The 16,680-nt window shown below is 56.2% G+C and overlaps 1 protein-coding gene across 2 annotated transcripts in view; it reads right to left on the reverse strand.

Annotated features, from left to right (window-relative positions):
* The window catches only part of NHERF2 (NHERF family PDZ scaffold protein 2), a 30,782-nt gene that overhangs the window by 5,767 nt on the left and 8,335 nt on the right, over nucleotides 1-16,680 (reverse strand). For both annotated transcript variants that reach the window (XM_071760720.1, XM_071760721.1), the window contains exons 3-4: nucleotides 3,635-3,811; nucleotides 1,521-1,674 (exon numbers count right to left, since the gene is read on the reverse strand). In XM_071760720.1, coding sequence (XP_071616821.1) covers nucleotides 1,521-1,674; nucleotides 3,635-3,811 — 331 coding nt within the window. The remainder of the gene's footprint in view (nucleotides 1-1,520; nucleotides 1,675-3,634; nucleotides 3,812-16,680) is intronic.

The following is a 16,680-nucleotide window of genomic DNA, read 5'->3' on the forward strand; positions in this document are numbered from 1 at the left end:
GGTCCCTTCCAACCCAGCCCATTCTAGGATTCTATGATCTCCCTGCAGCACACAGGGACACAGCTGGCATTGCTCCATCTGGGAGCTGCAGGGATCCCTCCTGCAAATTTGGGCACCTTTGCATTTAAAAAAAAGCAAAATACCCCCCCAATCACCATTTTGAGAGTGTGCTTTCTGGTGCAAAAGCCTCAGTGGTGGTGTTGGGATCTGAGATTTTTGTGATGCTGAATGTCAGCCTCGTGCTTCCAGCATCAGCTCTGGGCAAGCAGAACAAAGCTCGTGGCAGAAATGATGCTGAAGTCTCCAGTATAAAAAAGATAATGTTATTTAAATGAGAAACAAACTTCAAATCAGAAGCAATACTGAAGTGGAACTAGCCTGAAAATAAAGCAATTTCAAAATTTAGTGTGTCTGGAACTCTTTTTCTACTTCCTCACTCCTGCAAGGTGCAGAGCTCTTGATGATTTGGTCGTTTCCAATCAAATTTATTCCGTGACTCTTAAAACACTCCCTGCAGTGCTTGGGCTCAGCTGGGAGGCTTTGCAGTGGTCAGCCTGAGGCCAGAGCAGTTTGATTCAAGAGCTCACTTATTCTTTCCTCTCAGCCTGCAAACACTTCCCCAGAGCACTGTGTGCCCATCACAGGTACCACCTCAGCCTGGCAGCCCCCATCCAGGTGCTTGGCCACCCCCTGCCCCCCATATCCCCCCCTGGGGAACAAGGGCTCCTTCACAGCTCCTCCATCACCCCAGCTCCTCCTTGCAGCATCTGACACCGCTCTCACCCCTTCTCTGCATTGTTCAGCCCAGTTTTTTTGTTGGTTTTTTTTTTTCAGACAACCCCCACATTGAGCACCCGCGAGGGAGCAGCTGGGTTGGGAGACAGAGCTCCCCATTCAGGGGGGGTGGGAGGGAAGGTCCCTGCTCCCCCTGCCCACCCCGGGAGCTGTGGCAGGGCAGGTTGGGGAGCAGACAAGCAGCTTTCTCTGCCAGGTTTCTCCCCAGCAAGGCAAAAACATTTCCCTGAGCAGCAGCAGCTGACCCTGGGATCACCGGGGCGTGAAACCCTTCCCTGCACACACACATGGAGGTTGCTCCATGCACCCTCCCAGCTCCTTCACAGAAGCAAAAAAGGGATTTACAGCCCGTTCCCCAGCACCCAGGGCAGACCCCTGAGCTTGTCACACTCTTCCCAGCCAGAGCATCCCTGGTGGCTCCCCCTGAGCCCCACCAGGCTCTGCCAGAGGGGCAGCAAGTTCCCAAGTTAATTATTCCCTGTGTAAAAAAAAAAAACCAAAAAAACTAATGGGTTTGGTTGTGGGTTTGGTGGTGGTTTGTTTTTTTTTTTTTTGCTAGATTAGGAAGCATTCTCACTGTGTATAAATAGCTGGGTGGTGCTCAGGAAACTACTGAGGGATGAGGCAGGAGGGAAGCATGAGTCTCCCTGATGTCTGGAATCCCACCCATGGCACCCGGAGTCACGGAGAGGCAGAGGGGTGGCCCAGGGAAGGAGGGGTCTCACCTTTGGTGTGCTCCTCCGTGGGGGTCACCCCCAGCTTCTTGAAGTACTCATCTGTTTCGGGGTCCACCACCAGGAGCCTGGCTTCGTGCTCCCGGGATTTGATGTGGGACACAACCTCGGAATGCCGCAGCCCTTCCACGTTTATCCCGTTCACCTGCAAAGCCACAGCATCAGAGCCCCAGTCTGGGACCCCCACCCCCAGCAGCACAGATGCTGGTCCCAGACCCCCAGAGCAGCCTCCTCACCCCCTGAAGGATGGGATTTTTCCTCTTTTCGTTTCCCTTGGGATAACAGGAAGGCTGCAGGCTTTTGTCTGCCCCTCTCCCCATCCCCCAGAGCATCCTTTGTGTCACCGCATCCCAAAGGCATCCCTGGGGATCCACAGCCCTCAGACTTCTCCATCCTCACCCAACCACAGCCAAACACCTCTTCCTGCCCTCTCTCGTGGTGTCAGACCCAGCCTTCACCTCGGATGGGTCACAGGCACCTCAGGCTTCCTCCTGGCTGGGTGCCACCTGTGTCCTGCTCCTTTCCCTGCCACCCTTCACCCCTCCGTGATGGAACCCCCCAGATTTCCTCTCTCTGCTGCACAGATTAATCTCTCCCTTCCCTGCGTGTGAGCCAGGACCTACCAGGGAATGTGATCCCCTGCTCCTGATTGTTCCCTGGAGCCAGGGGACAATTGTGATTTGGAGGCATTGTTGGGGGTGGGGAATGAATCACCCTTTGTCCCTTTGAGGGGACGAGGGCTCTGAACCACCCAGCCCCTCACTGCTGGGCCCGTTTTTCTACAATCAATTTTTTACAATTCTCCAGCAAAGCTCAACCCACCCTTCACAGCTTGGCCTGCCAAGAGGTCTGGTACCTTCATTAATTCCCTTCTCCTGCACCAGTCCCTGGAACACACTGGGAATGTGGCAGGGAATGGGGGTCACCCCATCCTGGCAGCCCCCTGGGACCTGAGATGCTCCAGAGTGGCATCACCCAGGCAGCCCCAGGATGCTGCAGGACAGCTCAGGGATGGTGCTGGCCCTGGCCATGGTCCTTCTAGTTTCAAAGCTGAGCTTTTTGGGTGATAAACAACTGCCTCTGGGCCGTGCTGAGGATGCCAGGGAGCTGCCAGGTTGTCCAATCCTCAGCACAACCCAGAGGCAGCAGTTGCCCATCCCCACCATGGAAAGATGAAACAGGGAAATGCTGCTGGCCCAGCTGCACATTTTGCATTGTGGATTCCTGAACAAGAACCCGGGGGCAGGAGCAGGTCCTGAAGGCCAGGATGTGTCCCACCCCCTTCCCCAGGGATCTGCATCTCACCAGCAACCTCAGCTGCCAGCTCATCCCCCCCCTCCTCCTCCTTCCCCCCCAGCTCACCCCGAGCCCTGCCCGCTGCTCACCCCTGCCCGAGCTCTGCCAGGCAGCACGGGGCTGGGGGGCATCAAATATTTATGGAAACCCCAAAGAGCAGGTAAGGGAGGGGAGGGGATCAGGTTTCCCAGCTCCCCCCTGGCTGCTTTGTGTGCAGCAGGCACTTGGCCAAGCACCAATAAATAAATCACACGGCCCCGCGCCGCAACACGGGAGCTGCTGCTGCTGCTCCTGGCATTAAACTTTCAGGTGCTGGGAAGAGGCAGCAGCTCCCACCAGCTGGGGAATAATTATTCAGAGGGGTATGAAGCCAGGGAGTGCTTTGCTGTTATTATTTAGTAGGGGACAAACTCATCCTGCAGTCACCCGGAGGGCACAGAGGCACCGTGCACAGGGGCAGCAGCTCCAGCTCTCCCCTTTGGAATGAGCTGCTCCAGGACCCCAAAACCCCTGTCCCGACACCCACGTGGGTCTGAGAGTGCTGTGGGATGCAACAACAGAGGGGGGACCTGAGGGAAAAAATTAGGGAATGGGGATTGGTTGCAGTTTAGGGGATGGGGGGTTGGTTGCAGCTTAGGGGATGGGGGTTGGTTGCAGCTTAGGGGATGGGGGTTGGTTGCAGCTCTAGGGCTTCTCCAGGGTCCCATCACTTCTGCTGCCCCTCTCCCACCAGGACAGGTCCCTGGTGAGCATCTCCGGGTGGTGTGTGCTGAGGACACCCCAGGAGGGAGGTGCTGACCCCCCCTCACCTCCACCAGGCGGTCCTGGGGCCGCAGCCCTGCTCGGGATGCGGGGGAATCGGGATCCACGGAGCGGATGAACTGGCCCGGGCGGGACTTCTCACTGTGCAGGTTGAAGCCGTAGCCATTGGGACCTTTCTTCAGGTGGCAGAGACGTGGGCACAGCTCCTTCTGGCCGTTTAGATCCTGAGGAACAGAGGAAGGAGGGAAAAAACTTTTAATTTCCAGGGTGGGTTCTTGCTCGCAAGGAGATGCGGCCGTAACTAAAGCTCCCGAGGAAGGGACCTGCACCCTGTCCCCCTGACCAGAGACAGGTTAACAAATGAGTTTCCTCTCATTGAGGCTATTTTAGAAAATCAATTGTTCAAAAAAAAAAAAAAACCACCATTCCAGAAAAAAAATTTTTAAACAAAACAGCAAAAAAAAAAAAAAAAAAAAAAAAAAAAAAAAAAAAATGCATTTCCTTCACCAGAAGCAGCCCAGATAAAATCCACCCGTGGGCCAAGAACCCCCCAAGGCAGCAGCCACAGCCCTGGGCAGGAAGGAACCAAAGGTGGGAGCCCGGGTGAAGCCCAAGACACTGGGTGAACCTCAGTGAAGGCAATGCCATCTCCTTGGTGCCAGGGGCACCACCCACAGGTGCCAGCACCCCCCAGCAGAGAGGCTGCAAGGTGACAGATCCCAGGATGGGTTTAATCTGCACGACAGGAGATGAGATTTTAGGAAGAAATTCTTCCCTGGGAATGTGCTGAGCCCCTGGTTGCCCCCAGAAGCTGTGGCTGCCCCATCCCTGGAGGTGTTGAAGGTTGGATGGGGTTGGAGCACCCTGGGCTGGTGGCAGGGGTGGCACTGGGTGAGCTTTCAGGTTCCTCCCAACTCAAACCAGTCTGGGATTCCATGAAACTCCACTTCCCTCCTGCTAACAGCCCTTAGTTTGGTTGGTTTTTTTGGTTTTTTTTTTTCAGATCACATTTATGGTGAAATCTCTCACAGCCTTTCCTTTCAAATTAAAAACCCAGAGAACAATTTCCTCCACATTCTTCTCTGGGCCAAGAAACACCCATCCTGCACCCTTTCCTCTCCTTGCACAGCTCCAACCTGGCATCCCACTGGATCTGCCCATGGGATTATTTCTGCAAAACACCCCCAGTGTTGCTCAAAAGCCAATTCCTCCCCAGGAAGGGCTGCAGGAGCTTAGGGCACCCAGGATTGATGCCCAGGAGACCTGGTCCAGCCACCACCTACACGGGGGATCCGAGGGGCTCCAACTGCAGCAAGAGCCAAACAACCAGAGCATCATTAGGGTTGGAAAGGACCCTCAAGATAATCAGGTCCCACCCACAAGCCAAAGGACATTTCCCACTGCCACTGTGGAGCCACACTGTCCCCAGGGTCCCCGTGATGACAAGGAACAGCCCTGCCCCACCTGCACAGTGACACAAGGTGATTTTTCCCCTGGCAGTCATGGTGGGGCCATGAACCCAGTGATGTCCTGTGGGGACAGGACCTGATCCCTGCAGGAGGAGCAGAGGGGAAGCTGATTACCAGGTGGCCAAAAGCTCAGCTCCTGCTGCCAGGGCTAAAATCACCTGGGGGGCTGATCTGCCCCTTCATTCCCTCAAAGAAGGGATTTCCAGAGGGGCATCAGGCAGGGACAAGATGCAGAGTGACACTGGCAGTGTGGGGTGTGTGTGTCCCATGCCACCAGTGGGGATGGTGACCAGGGGCTTGGACCATTTGAATGTCACAGGTGAGACCTGGGGAGGCAGAACCCCCCCATGGGGAGGGGAAAAAGCTGCCCCTCACCCCCAGTGCCCCTCTGACCCCAGCTTGATGGGACATAAATAAATATCCCAGCTCTGCCCCTGAGCCTGGCTGAGCCTCCTGGGGATGGATCAGGACTGATCAGCACCAGCTCAATCCCAGCATCTGGGAGGAAAAGGGATGCAAGAGGAGCAGCCCTTGCTGCCCTGGCACCCTGCTGACCCCAAATTCCTCACAAAGGGCTGACAAACAAGGGCCAGCAGCACCCAGCACCAGCACCAGGGCTTGCTCAGAGCAAACTGCACCTCAGTGTTGGCAGAGGTGGCCCCGAAAGTTTTTAAAAGAAAAAGCAAAGAGGGAGCTGCAAGAAAAACTTCGTGGAGTGTGGATACAACCAGGACAAGCTTGGGAGGAAAAGAGCCCCACAGCCACCTGCTCGGGGTGATCCTCTTGCCATGGATACCTCAACACAGAGATCTGCTCTTAAAAAAAAAAAGGGAAAATGAGGAGTGCAACATCCCCTGGTGGATGGAGCCCCGCGCAGGGCAGGGCTCCCAGCACACATCCTCTCCAGGCCCCTGTGTTTCCCATGGCCCCAGCACAGTGAGTTCACCCCATCTGCAAATGTTTCCAGCTTGCCTTGGAGTTCTTTAAAAAAAAAAAAAAAAAAAAAAAAAAAACTGAAGAAAACAGGAAATGATTCACTTGGCCAAAGGGGGTCGGACCCGCGCGACCTCAAAGGATGCAGGAGGCTCCAGGGGTGCAGCAGGGAACAGGGGGACAGCTCCCCAGAACGCCTCTGGCAACACCTGGTTGGGTTCAGAAATGAGGTTTTTAGACCATTTTCCCCTTGCTGCGTTTTTAAGGAGTCAGAAATGTGAAAGAATACAGAAAATCACCCCGAAATGCAGCTGCTGTCCCAGTGGGGGGGTCCCCAGGGGTCTGGAAGGGGACAAACCAGGAGGGCTGTGGGGATCATTCAATAAATAAATCACTCAATAAATAAAACCCCCAGGGGAAAGCATTATCTGCAAGTCCCCTTTGGCTGGGAGGGTGGGAACCAGAGCTGTGTCCTACACGGGGCTGCTTGCCCCCAATTGGAGGTCCCTAACCAAAAACCAAACTGGAGATCTTGGGGTTTAAAAAAAAAAAAAAAATAATTAAATCTCCCCAACTCAGCATCTGGTCTGAGCAGAAATCCTTGGGTAAAACTGCTTATCCTCCCCCAGAGATGATCCAGGGCTTTTCGCTGGGCTCTTAAACCTCCCAACTAACACAATCCTCAGCCCCTGGAAGCAAAAAAAAAAAAATTAAAAAACAAGAAAAAAACCAAACAACAAACCCAAACCAAGAGCAGGTCTGGGAGCAGGAGCCTGCAAAGCCCCTCTCTGGGACCCCCCCGTGCTCCCCTTTCCTTCACCCACCCCCCAGCACATGCTCAGCCTGGAGCTGCCACTGCTCTTGCCAGCTCTGCTATTTGTTTTCTTTTTGACCAGTGCCAACATTTCCCTGGTTGTGTTCTGGGAAGATATTTCCTAAGCTCCTGGGGGGGGATTTAACCTTTGTGAAACCCAAGCCCTGGGACCAAGCGTTCTGGGGAACACCAGCACCTTAGCACAGCCCAGCAGAAATGCTCTGGTGGGATTGGTTTTACTGGCTGAGTTAGATTTACCTCTGCACTAAAAAGCAACAAAAATTACTTGGTTTGGGTTTTTTTTTTTCCTATTTGCATGCAAAAAAAAAAAAAAAAAAAAATCCCAAACAAATGCATGCAAAAAACCCCTGAAAAATAAAGATTTTTTTTCTAGGAATCCAACTGGTCACTGATGCCATAAACTGGAATTAAGGAGCACTGGGGCAGCACGTCCTACCCCACCTCCATCATCCCTGTCTGTACCCAGCCACAGGTACCTGGGAGCTGATAAATGCTGCTTGGAGGATAAGGGGGCATTGCCAGAGCAGCCCTGGAGCTGCCAGCTTGAGGCAAATCATCATTTTAGAAGGAAAAAGGTTTCAGAAATGCTGTTCAGGCTGATCCATTTAGAAATGCACAAGCAAGACATTAAATAACAATGAAACACTTCCAGTGAAAATAAAAAAAAAAAAAAATAACTGGATTGGGTGTTGCCAGCTCTCACAATCTCATGGCAGCTCTATCAGCATCTGATTTTTAATATTTTTTTTTTCCCCTTAAGAGTTTCCAGTGCTGCTGCTGGGCCTGGGGACTCTTGGGGACAACTTTTGGCTCACGGGGGTCCCTTGGGGACATCCCCTCTTGCTCCCCAGGATCCCAGAGCAGAGGTTTTGTGCCACCTCCCTGCAGGTCCCAGGACCATTCCCATGGTGTACAGGCAGCTCCCTGACCCCACAAACCCCTCTGCCTTCCACCCATCCCCTGGAGCCCAACTTGGAGCAGAAATGGGGATGGATGCAGAGGCCAAAAGCAGCTCCAGCAGAGCCAGATCCTCACCAAAGCCCCAAGCCCTGCAGCAGAGCAGCCATGGGGGATGCCAGGAACTGGGGAGGAGGCAAACAAGGGGGAAAAACCCACAGAGGAAAGGGCCTGGGGCTGCAGCACCACCAGAACAAGGGACCCATTGACACCCACCCTGAGCTGGGCAGCACTGGTTATACTGGGAGCTGAGCTCAAATTGCCACCACTCTGCTGGGAGCTCAGAGGCTGCTGCTCTCCCTCACATTTAGGGATGCACTGAACCCCAGGCAGATGCTTAGGGCCCTGATTTGAGGAGTGGGGTCCCCAAACCCCACTGCTTTCCAGGCTACAAAGAGGAAGGAGGAAAGGGGGGGAAGCCAGAACCCCATGAGAACCAGGAGGCTTTGGGCTGGCACCATGGCCAGGAGCAGGAGTCCTGCCTCCTGCCACCACCCTGCCAGGGATCCTGACAGGGTTTGCATTCCCCTTCCCCCAGGAATGACTCAAATTTTCCCATTAAAGCAGCACCAGAAAAAGGGCTATTGTAGCCCTGCATCCCCCCGGGCCAGGGGGACCTCTGTGACCCTTTGCAAGGGGTGGGGAGGGGACAGGGCTCAAATGTCAAAAGAGCCTCAAAGCCCAGCAGGGAAGTGGGACCAGAGCTGGCAGCACTGCAAGGAGGGAGGCAAAACACCCCCAGGGCTGTGCTGGGGGGGGGCAGTGAGGACACAGCAGCTCTCCCACCATCAGAAAAAACAGAGCAAGGATGCTCCTGTGGCTTCCCAACCCCCAAATGGTCCTCAGCCCCGTGCTGGGATGCTGCAGCCCCCCACAAGCTGCAGAAATGGCTTGGGGGCTTCCCCCCTCCCCAGCCACACACATTTTCCCCAGTTCCATTCCCCCCCCCAGCTCCATCCCCACCCCCCAGCTCCATCTCCCACCAAGCTCCATCCCACCAAGCTCCATCCCCATCCCCCCGCAGCTCACAAGCAGCCAGCTCAGAGCAGCTCAAACTCCAGATGTTGGCAAAAAGCTATAAATAAAGAAGGGGGAAGGGGAGAAGGGGCTGGTGGGACGCCAGGGCCCAGGGAAATAAAAGCAGATGGTCCCTGACACCAGGGACTGGGGAGAAAGGTGCTGGGTCCAGCACCCAGGGCTGGCAAGGCCCCCCCAGTACCAGCAGAAGGGAGGTAATTCTGACATTTTCTACCTGCAGAAGGGGAGTAATTCAGAGCTTTTCCACCAGCCATGCCAGGAATAAGACCTCAGGCAGGGCCAGCTCAGTAAACAACCTGCTTCCATTTTTACACAGCCCCAAGTCTAATTACCACCCATCCCGTCAGGCAGGAGGTGTTCCTGGCTCCCACACCACTGGTCAAGAGAGAAAAACCTGGCTTTGTTCTTCCCACACAAACCCCAGGGCCTGGAGCTCGTTGCTTCCAGCATCTCCACATCACAACCAGGAGAACATTTTGGGTGCTGCCCGGGGGTGGTGGCAGTGCCCGTGCCCATTGCTGCCTGGAGGGACAAGGAGAGGTGCCCGGGCAGAGCCTGTGGTCACCCCAAAATAAGCAGATGTAGCTTAAAAAAACAAAAATTCTGGGAGGAAGGAAGGGGTGCTGCGGGTTCCTGACTGCACCACAAACCCTGCCACCAGCCCTCACCTTGGTGTCACAGCTTTGTCACCACCAACCCCCAGTGCCAGGCACCCCTCCTGCCACCCCCCAGCTTTTGTAGCTTATTTAAATTACTTCCACTATTCAAATGGCTCCAGGTCCTTACGTGGCTCCAGCTGGGTTTGAGTGACAGAAGCATCATAAGGAATTACACAGATTTGGGTTGTTCTGAAGGGCAAAAGACCCCACAATTCATGCTGCTTTCCCCAACATCTGCAGCTCTGCTGCCCCAGCACCCTCCTGCCAGCCCAGGGGGCTGCCCTGGCACGCACAGCCCAGCACCCTTTGGATGCATCCCATCACTTTCCCTGCCAAGAGGCAGCAGAAAGGGCGGGAGTGAGGATGGGAGCCAGCCCAGCCATCCCAATTAGCAGTGGAAAGCATCCAGCCACCAGTTCCCAGCTGGAGCCAGAGCCAAGCCACAGCTGATAGGGTAATTTGGATATTTTCTGTGGGTGAGTCTCCAGCTCCTGACACAGAGAGAGCTCCCTGCCCGAGCTGGGGGTGGCCGTGGCAGCCAGGGTGACACCAGGTCCCTGCTCTGCCCTTGGTCACATCCCCAGCAGTGGCACCTGCAAGGGGGTAAGGGGGGCTTAGCCATGCAGGATGGCTCCTTCCAGCCATGGAGGAGAAGGATGATGCCCAGGGTGGGTACCAAGCCTCAAGAGGCACTCCCCATGTTCAGGGACACCCACCCTGAGCCCTGCAGCCATCTCAGACAGGGCAGAGGGGACAGTGTGACAGTGTAACTTGTCACCAGTGACCCTCAGCCCCAACCCCCTCTCCAAGGCAATGCAAAAGCAATCAGAAAAAAATTAACAAGAGCCTCCACTGCCCCCTGGCACTGCAGGATGAGGAAGGTTTGTACCTACCCGGAGCCACCCACCAAGGTGTCCAAGGTCCCCCCCAAGCCTCTGCACCCCAACCTGATCCCTTTGCAGTGCTCTGGGGATGCAAACCCTGTCAGAGCAGGGGGGTGGCAGTGCCAGCACCCTGGCAGACCTCAGCCACGGCCTCGGGCGTCACCAAAAAAAAAAAAAAAAAATTAAAAAAAAAAAAGAGGTTCTTATTCCGAGAAACCGCCAGGCAGGAGAAAACAAGGGGAGGAAGGATGTGAAGGGTGGGGAGGACGCCTGATCTCCAGCCCGCGGTGACAATGCTGCCAGGAGGGGACAGCACAGCTCCTGCCCCCCGGACACCCCTGGGGGTGCTGGGGAAAGGGATTTTTCACTCCCTGCCTCCCGGCAATGCTTCAGCTTTCAGCGATTTGCTGCCACAGAAACACGAACCCGACCGCGGCTGCCGCTGCCCTGGGTTCGCGGGGATAAACCCGGATTTGTCCCTCTCCGAAAATCCCCGGCACCCTGCGTGGCGTGACCCCAAATCCCCCAGCACAAAGGAGCCTCTCAGGAGAGAGGGGCTGCAAAGGGGGGGGTCAGATCCCGGTGAAAACCCCACGTCCCCAGTGGTGACATTCCCAACCATCCCATCCCTAGCGAGGGCAGCGGCTGCTCCGGCTCCGCAGGGTCCATCTGATCCCTCCCCCCAATCCCTCCAGAGCCTCTGTCTGAGCCATCTCTGCTTTTCCCTGGCAACCCCATAGCTGGAGAATGTCTCAGCCCCATGAAGCAGCTTTTTTCCACCACCTCCCCCCTCCCGGGCTGTGCTGGAGCAGCCTCATCCAGAGAAAGCGTCCACGTTCCCGCAGTAGGGATGGAGCCAGGAGCAGCAGCTCGGGCTTGGCTGGGAGCAGGGAGCAGCTGGCTGAGCCCTGGGAAAGCCAGGGAAGGAGGATGGAGGAGCCCAAACCCGCCACGTGCACGTGTTTTCTTTAAAAGAAGCAACTTTTCCAGCAGGATCTGCCAAGAGCAGCCGGGATGCTCCCTGCTCCGGGAGAACTCAGGGCAGCAGCAGGGATCCTGGAGGGCTGGGTTTATCCAAGAGGAGAAACATGGGATCATCTCCATTCCTGATCCAGAGGGATCAATGTTTTCTGGTGGGTAGGAGGGAAAGGAAGTCGGGAACCTCTGAGAAGGGTTCAACCCACAGAGCTTGAGCTGCTGGAACAGGGGGAGAAGTCCTTCCCACGCCGGCCACGGACCCCCAGGGCATTGCTGCAGGAACACTGAGGGATGGGAAGGCAGGAGGAGGGGCTGGGAAAAGGCCTCTCTGACCATCCCAAAGCACCCCAAAGTGGAGACAGCACTGCCACCCGTGCCAGAACAGCTCCATGTCCTCAGCACCCCACTAAGGATGGGTGACAGGACCCTGCAGGACCCATACACCCCCCATGCCAGCCTGCCCTGGGGACCTGGCAGCTTCTGCCTGAGGCCAAGCCCTGAGCAATCACCAAACCATTCCTTAACCCTGCTCCAGGTCCCTTTCCTAACCCCATCCCCACCCATGCCAAGGGAACCCCCCCAAAGATGGTGAGGGTCACTAATGGGACCCTGGTCCCTCCCCAGGGAACCCCAGACACCCCCCAACAGGCCAAGCTCTCCAAGCACACCCAGGAAAGGTGTTTTTCCCAAGGCCTGAGGGTGCAATCCACAGCCCAGCACCAACCCCAGAGCTCAGAGCTGCCCCAACAGCTGCATTTTAGGAGAGGGGATGCAGTCCCCATCAGGTCAATAATCCCTTGCAGCCCTGCAGAAAGCCACCACTAGCCAAGGTGGCCAACACAGGACGGAGAAGCCTGAGTTCTGCCCCACAGACCACTGAGGACACGGCTCTTGGTCCTTCCCCAGAGCCCTCACTGCCTCTCACAGGTAATATATTTACATTTAGAAGCACATCCAGGGGAGAAAGACCACACAAGCCACCATCCTTGGCTCTTTGGGGCTGATCCCCCCCCTTTCTCCACTACAAAACCCACCCCATGGCCAGGCTGGGGCTGGGCAGGATGAGCTGGACACAGCTCTGGGGATGCTCCAGCTCCCAGGGGCACACTGCACGCTCACTGCACGCTCACTGCACGCTCACTGCACGCTCACTGCACACCCCCAACACCCCCCCAGCTGCCTCCAGCTCAGGGACACATCTGCATCCCCCCAGCCCGGCCCCTGCCCATGGAAAGGGGAGAACAGGCTCTGCTCTGTGAGCACCAGGGAGCATGGGGACCAGGGAAGTTCAACAGTTTACAACCAATATTTGTCTTGGCCCAGCTCGCTGGAGGAAACGGGGCAGGGGGAGGGCCCCAAACATCCTCTGCATTCCTTACCCTGCGAGCTAAGGCAGCCCTGTGGCACCCGAGCTGGGGGTTAACCCACTGCAAGGCCGTTTGGGTTGAAAAAAATCCAGCAATAAAATATCCAAGGGTGCAATTTGCTGAAAAGTGGGAGGAGTGAGGGGCCTCGCTCCTCACCCTCAGCACCACACATGAAAAACCCCTCCTCCCAAAAACCCACAGCTCAAAAGCTTCTGCACAAAAAAACCTGCCCAGGGAGCTGATCTAAACAAAGCCCCCCAAGCACTGCCTGGGGTTCTCCTTGACCCCCACACCCCAACCCCCCCCATTTGAGCCCCAGCTCCAAGTGCTGGCACCAGTTCCCTCCTGCTGCAGAGCACGGGGCCAAAGGGTCACTCGGTGCAACGGGGGAAGCTCAGGGCTCACCTACACCACCCTTACTCAGCTCCAAAAAGACATTTTGAGCCCAGCTCCTGAAAGCCAAGCAGCCCGGGGAAGATGCCCCTCTTTGTGCCAGAGGCCGGGGGGAGCCAAGCACCGCTGCTGCCTTGGGATTTATCTCCAGCCGGGGCAGCATCTCCGTGCTGGGGCTGATAAGGGGGTTTGGAGGCAAAACCCCACGGCTGGTCCAGCCTGCAGGGTCTTTCCAAAGGAGTGGGAGGCTCTCCAAGTGACAGATAACCCCGGGATCCCCGCCAGGCTCCGGCTGCTCCTCCCGATAACGCCCAGGGGCACAGACGGGAGCGCTGCCGGCGGCCACCGGGGCTGCCCCCGGGCACACCGAGACCACCGGGGAGGGCTGGAGAGGAGCCCCCGACAAACCCCCCGTATCCAGGGGAGCCCCGAGCCCACCAACAGCTGCTGGACAAGAGGAGGGAATTCTTCCAGGCCAAGCAGACTGCTCCCTCGGCTTCCAACTCATCCTCTTAATTAAATCCTGCTCAGCATCGGCAGCCCCAGGGCCAGGATTATCTGATTTACCTGGGATGGCCTTTGGCTGCTCCCAAGGGATTGTCAGCCCGGGGCGAGCCACGGCAAGGCAGGAGCTGTCAGGACTTGGGAAAAGCCACCAGAGATGTGTCCCACCCTGGAGCATCCCACCCTGGGATGGGGGACACTGGGTGGCACAGCCAGGGGAGAACCCAGCCTGCCAGGGCAGGAGCAGAGGGATTAGCCCTTCCACTGCCTTTTGTGCTGCTCTTTATCGTGTTTCTTTAACGGGATTAATCCCCATAAAAGGGTTTAACCACAGGAGGCCACGGGGGGAGCAGCCAGGGATGCAGCCAGGGATGCCAGGACATCATCCAGCCCCCAGCCCAGCACTGCTCCCTTCCCCAGCACCACCAGCCCAACTCATAAAACTCCTTTTCCATCCAGTTTTCACAGTCTCACCCCTAGCAGACATCTCCCACCACTTTGTTGCAGGACTTTGTCCCCAGGTACAAAGTTTTAGTGGAAAAAGGAGACATTTAGTCCATAAAACCCAGCTCCAAGTCTGGTTACAGTTTAAATGGACCCAGCAGTGGAACTGAAACACTCAAGAGTCCAGGTCACAAAATTAAATTACACTATGATTTTGCCAGGAATAATTATTTGAACAACTTGGGGTTTTAATTCCTTATTTATACAGAAAACCTTTGCTGATCACAAGTTTAATTTTCACCCTCGTATCTCATCCTGGAGTCTCCCGAGCCCACTGCCTGCAAAACCTCCACACCAGGAGCCAAACCTGGCTCCATCCAGACCTTAATTTATACACCAACTTCTCCAATAGTGCTGGGTCAACCCCAGCATCAGCCTCCCCAGCCAAAGGGCAGGGATGACACACATCAGGGTGATGCCAGGGCAATAATTCCAGAGCCTTGTCCCTGGCTGGGAGGAGATGGGATCCACCCTAAGCCACAGCACCACCAGATCCAACTCCTGGAGATGTTTTATCCAGCCATGGTGCCAACAAGGGACAGTCCCAGATAAAGGAGCTGTGTCCCCTCCTCCACAACCCTTGGGAATGAAGAGATAATGAAGAACAATACTCAAAGCCAGCAGTGTTTTAAGGTTTCCTCCACCATCACAGCACCACGAGCCCAACCAGCTCAGAGAAACTTCAAGGGATGGAGCAAAGTCACAGCAGAGGCTCCGTGCAGCTGCCAGGGCACATGGAGGAGGCCCCGAGCCTGCCAGATTTTTAATTTCTTCGAAACCATTTAATATTTTTACCACTGAACAGATCCATTAAAGGCTGGCGAGGAGCCCGCTTGGCAGCTGTTACTGAAACAAGCTGCTCCAGCACATCCCTGGGAGCAGCAGGGATGTATTCCCAACAGCTCCTTCCTCATTGCAGTATTCCCATCATCGGGAGGGAAAGCTTGGGATCCCTCAAGGATGCAGAAAGGATCCCGTGGATCCTGCAGAAGGATCCAGCTGGACCCCATGCAGCATCTCCCACTGTCAGCATCCACACAGACCCCCTCCAACCCCCCCCACACTCCTGTTCCCCATCCCAGAGAGATGACAGGTCCTAGGGGTGCCCCCCCTGTCCCCTCTCAGGACTGGGTGTCCCTGGGGAGCACGTGGCCCCAGGAACAAAGGCTCCTGGCAGGGCACAGCTCCTCCCGATCCTAATCTGCCTCCTGCCTCCCTCTCCCTTCCACTCGCTTTGTGTTTCACTAAAAATATCATGGCAGAGGAAGTTTCTGCTGTGGGGTGGATGCTCTCCTCCCCGGGAGGGGCTTCCTGAGCTGCCCCGGCACAAAAATAACCCCACACCCCCCCCCCCAGCCAAGCTGCTCCACCAGACCCTGCCCCGAGCCTGCCTGCTCAGCCCCCTCCTCCATCCCCACAGCCCACCCGCAGCTCAGGGTGCTCTGGGTGACAGGACACAGCCACAACCCACCCCAAACGAAGGGGTTTGCATCCAAACCCCCTTCCCACAGCCTGGGGAAGGTGCAGGAGGCAGGAGCCAGGGCTGACCCCAGCAGGATGAGCAGCACTGGTTTTGCTTCACCTTATCCACCGTGGGGAAGGGTCCCCAGCTCAGCTCGGGGCTGCAGCCAGCAGGATGAGGCTCAGATCCCTGCCAGCACCTCCTTGGAATGCCACAGCAACCCCCAGGCCCTCGCTGGGCCCTGTGACCCTGCAGGAGGATCCCCAGGATGCTCCAGAGCCCCCCAGCCCTGACCAGCCCCAGGACACACGATGCCACTGAGCCCGGGGACATCAATAATGCAGTGGGGTCAGCACCAGCACGGGGCCACCAGCTTCCCCCACACACCAACCCCACTGCTGCCCCACACACAGGATTGACACCTTCAGCCCCAAAATGAACCCCAGAAATGAGCCCAGCCTTGCAGACCCCTCCCCACCACCCCCCTTGGCCACCCTTGGCAGGGAGAGCCGGGGGTCTCCAGCCCCCTCCCCTGCTTCCCAGCTCCCTGCGGGCACCTTCCCCAGCAGAGCAGCAAGCCCAGGGGCCAGCGGGGCCAGGAGTGGCTTTGCAAAGTGGCTTTGAAGCAAAGGAAAGCACAGCAGAGCTGCAGCCCTGGGGGACCTGCAGCAGCCCCCCAAAACCAGCTGCTCTGGGACAAGGAAACTCAGCAGGGCCGTGGCCACAGGCTCTGTGCTGAGGGGACAACCCAGGTGGGACCAGAGGAGCTTCCCTGCCCTCCCCATCACCCCATCACCTTCCCTCATCACCCTCCCCACAGGTCTGAGCCTGGGGGAGCAGAGGATGCTGCAGGGAAATGCTTTCATTTAAATGAGATTTTTTTTGTGTGCGTGTTCTGGTTTGGGTGTTTTGTTGTTTTGGTTTTTTTTTTAATTATATAATTGCTGCAGACATTTCTGCTCATGTTAGGGTTTACTACATATCTTTGTGGTTATCCTACAAGCCCTAAATTTTGGGCCTCAGCTGAGTTGGCCAAGTTATCCAGAAACATCTGTCCCCAAGTTACCCCCCCCCCTTCTCCTCCTCCTCCTCCTCATTCCAGCTCTCCAG

The sequence above is a fragment of the Heliangelus exortis genome, chromosome 17, assembly GCF_036169615.1.
Source record: "Heliangelus exortis chromosome 17, bHelExo1.hap1, whole genome shotgun sequence".
Classification (NCBI taxonomy): Eukaryota; Metazoa; Chordata; class Aves; order Apodiformes; family Trochilidae; genus Heliangelus; species Heliangelus exortis.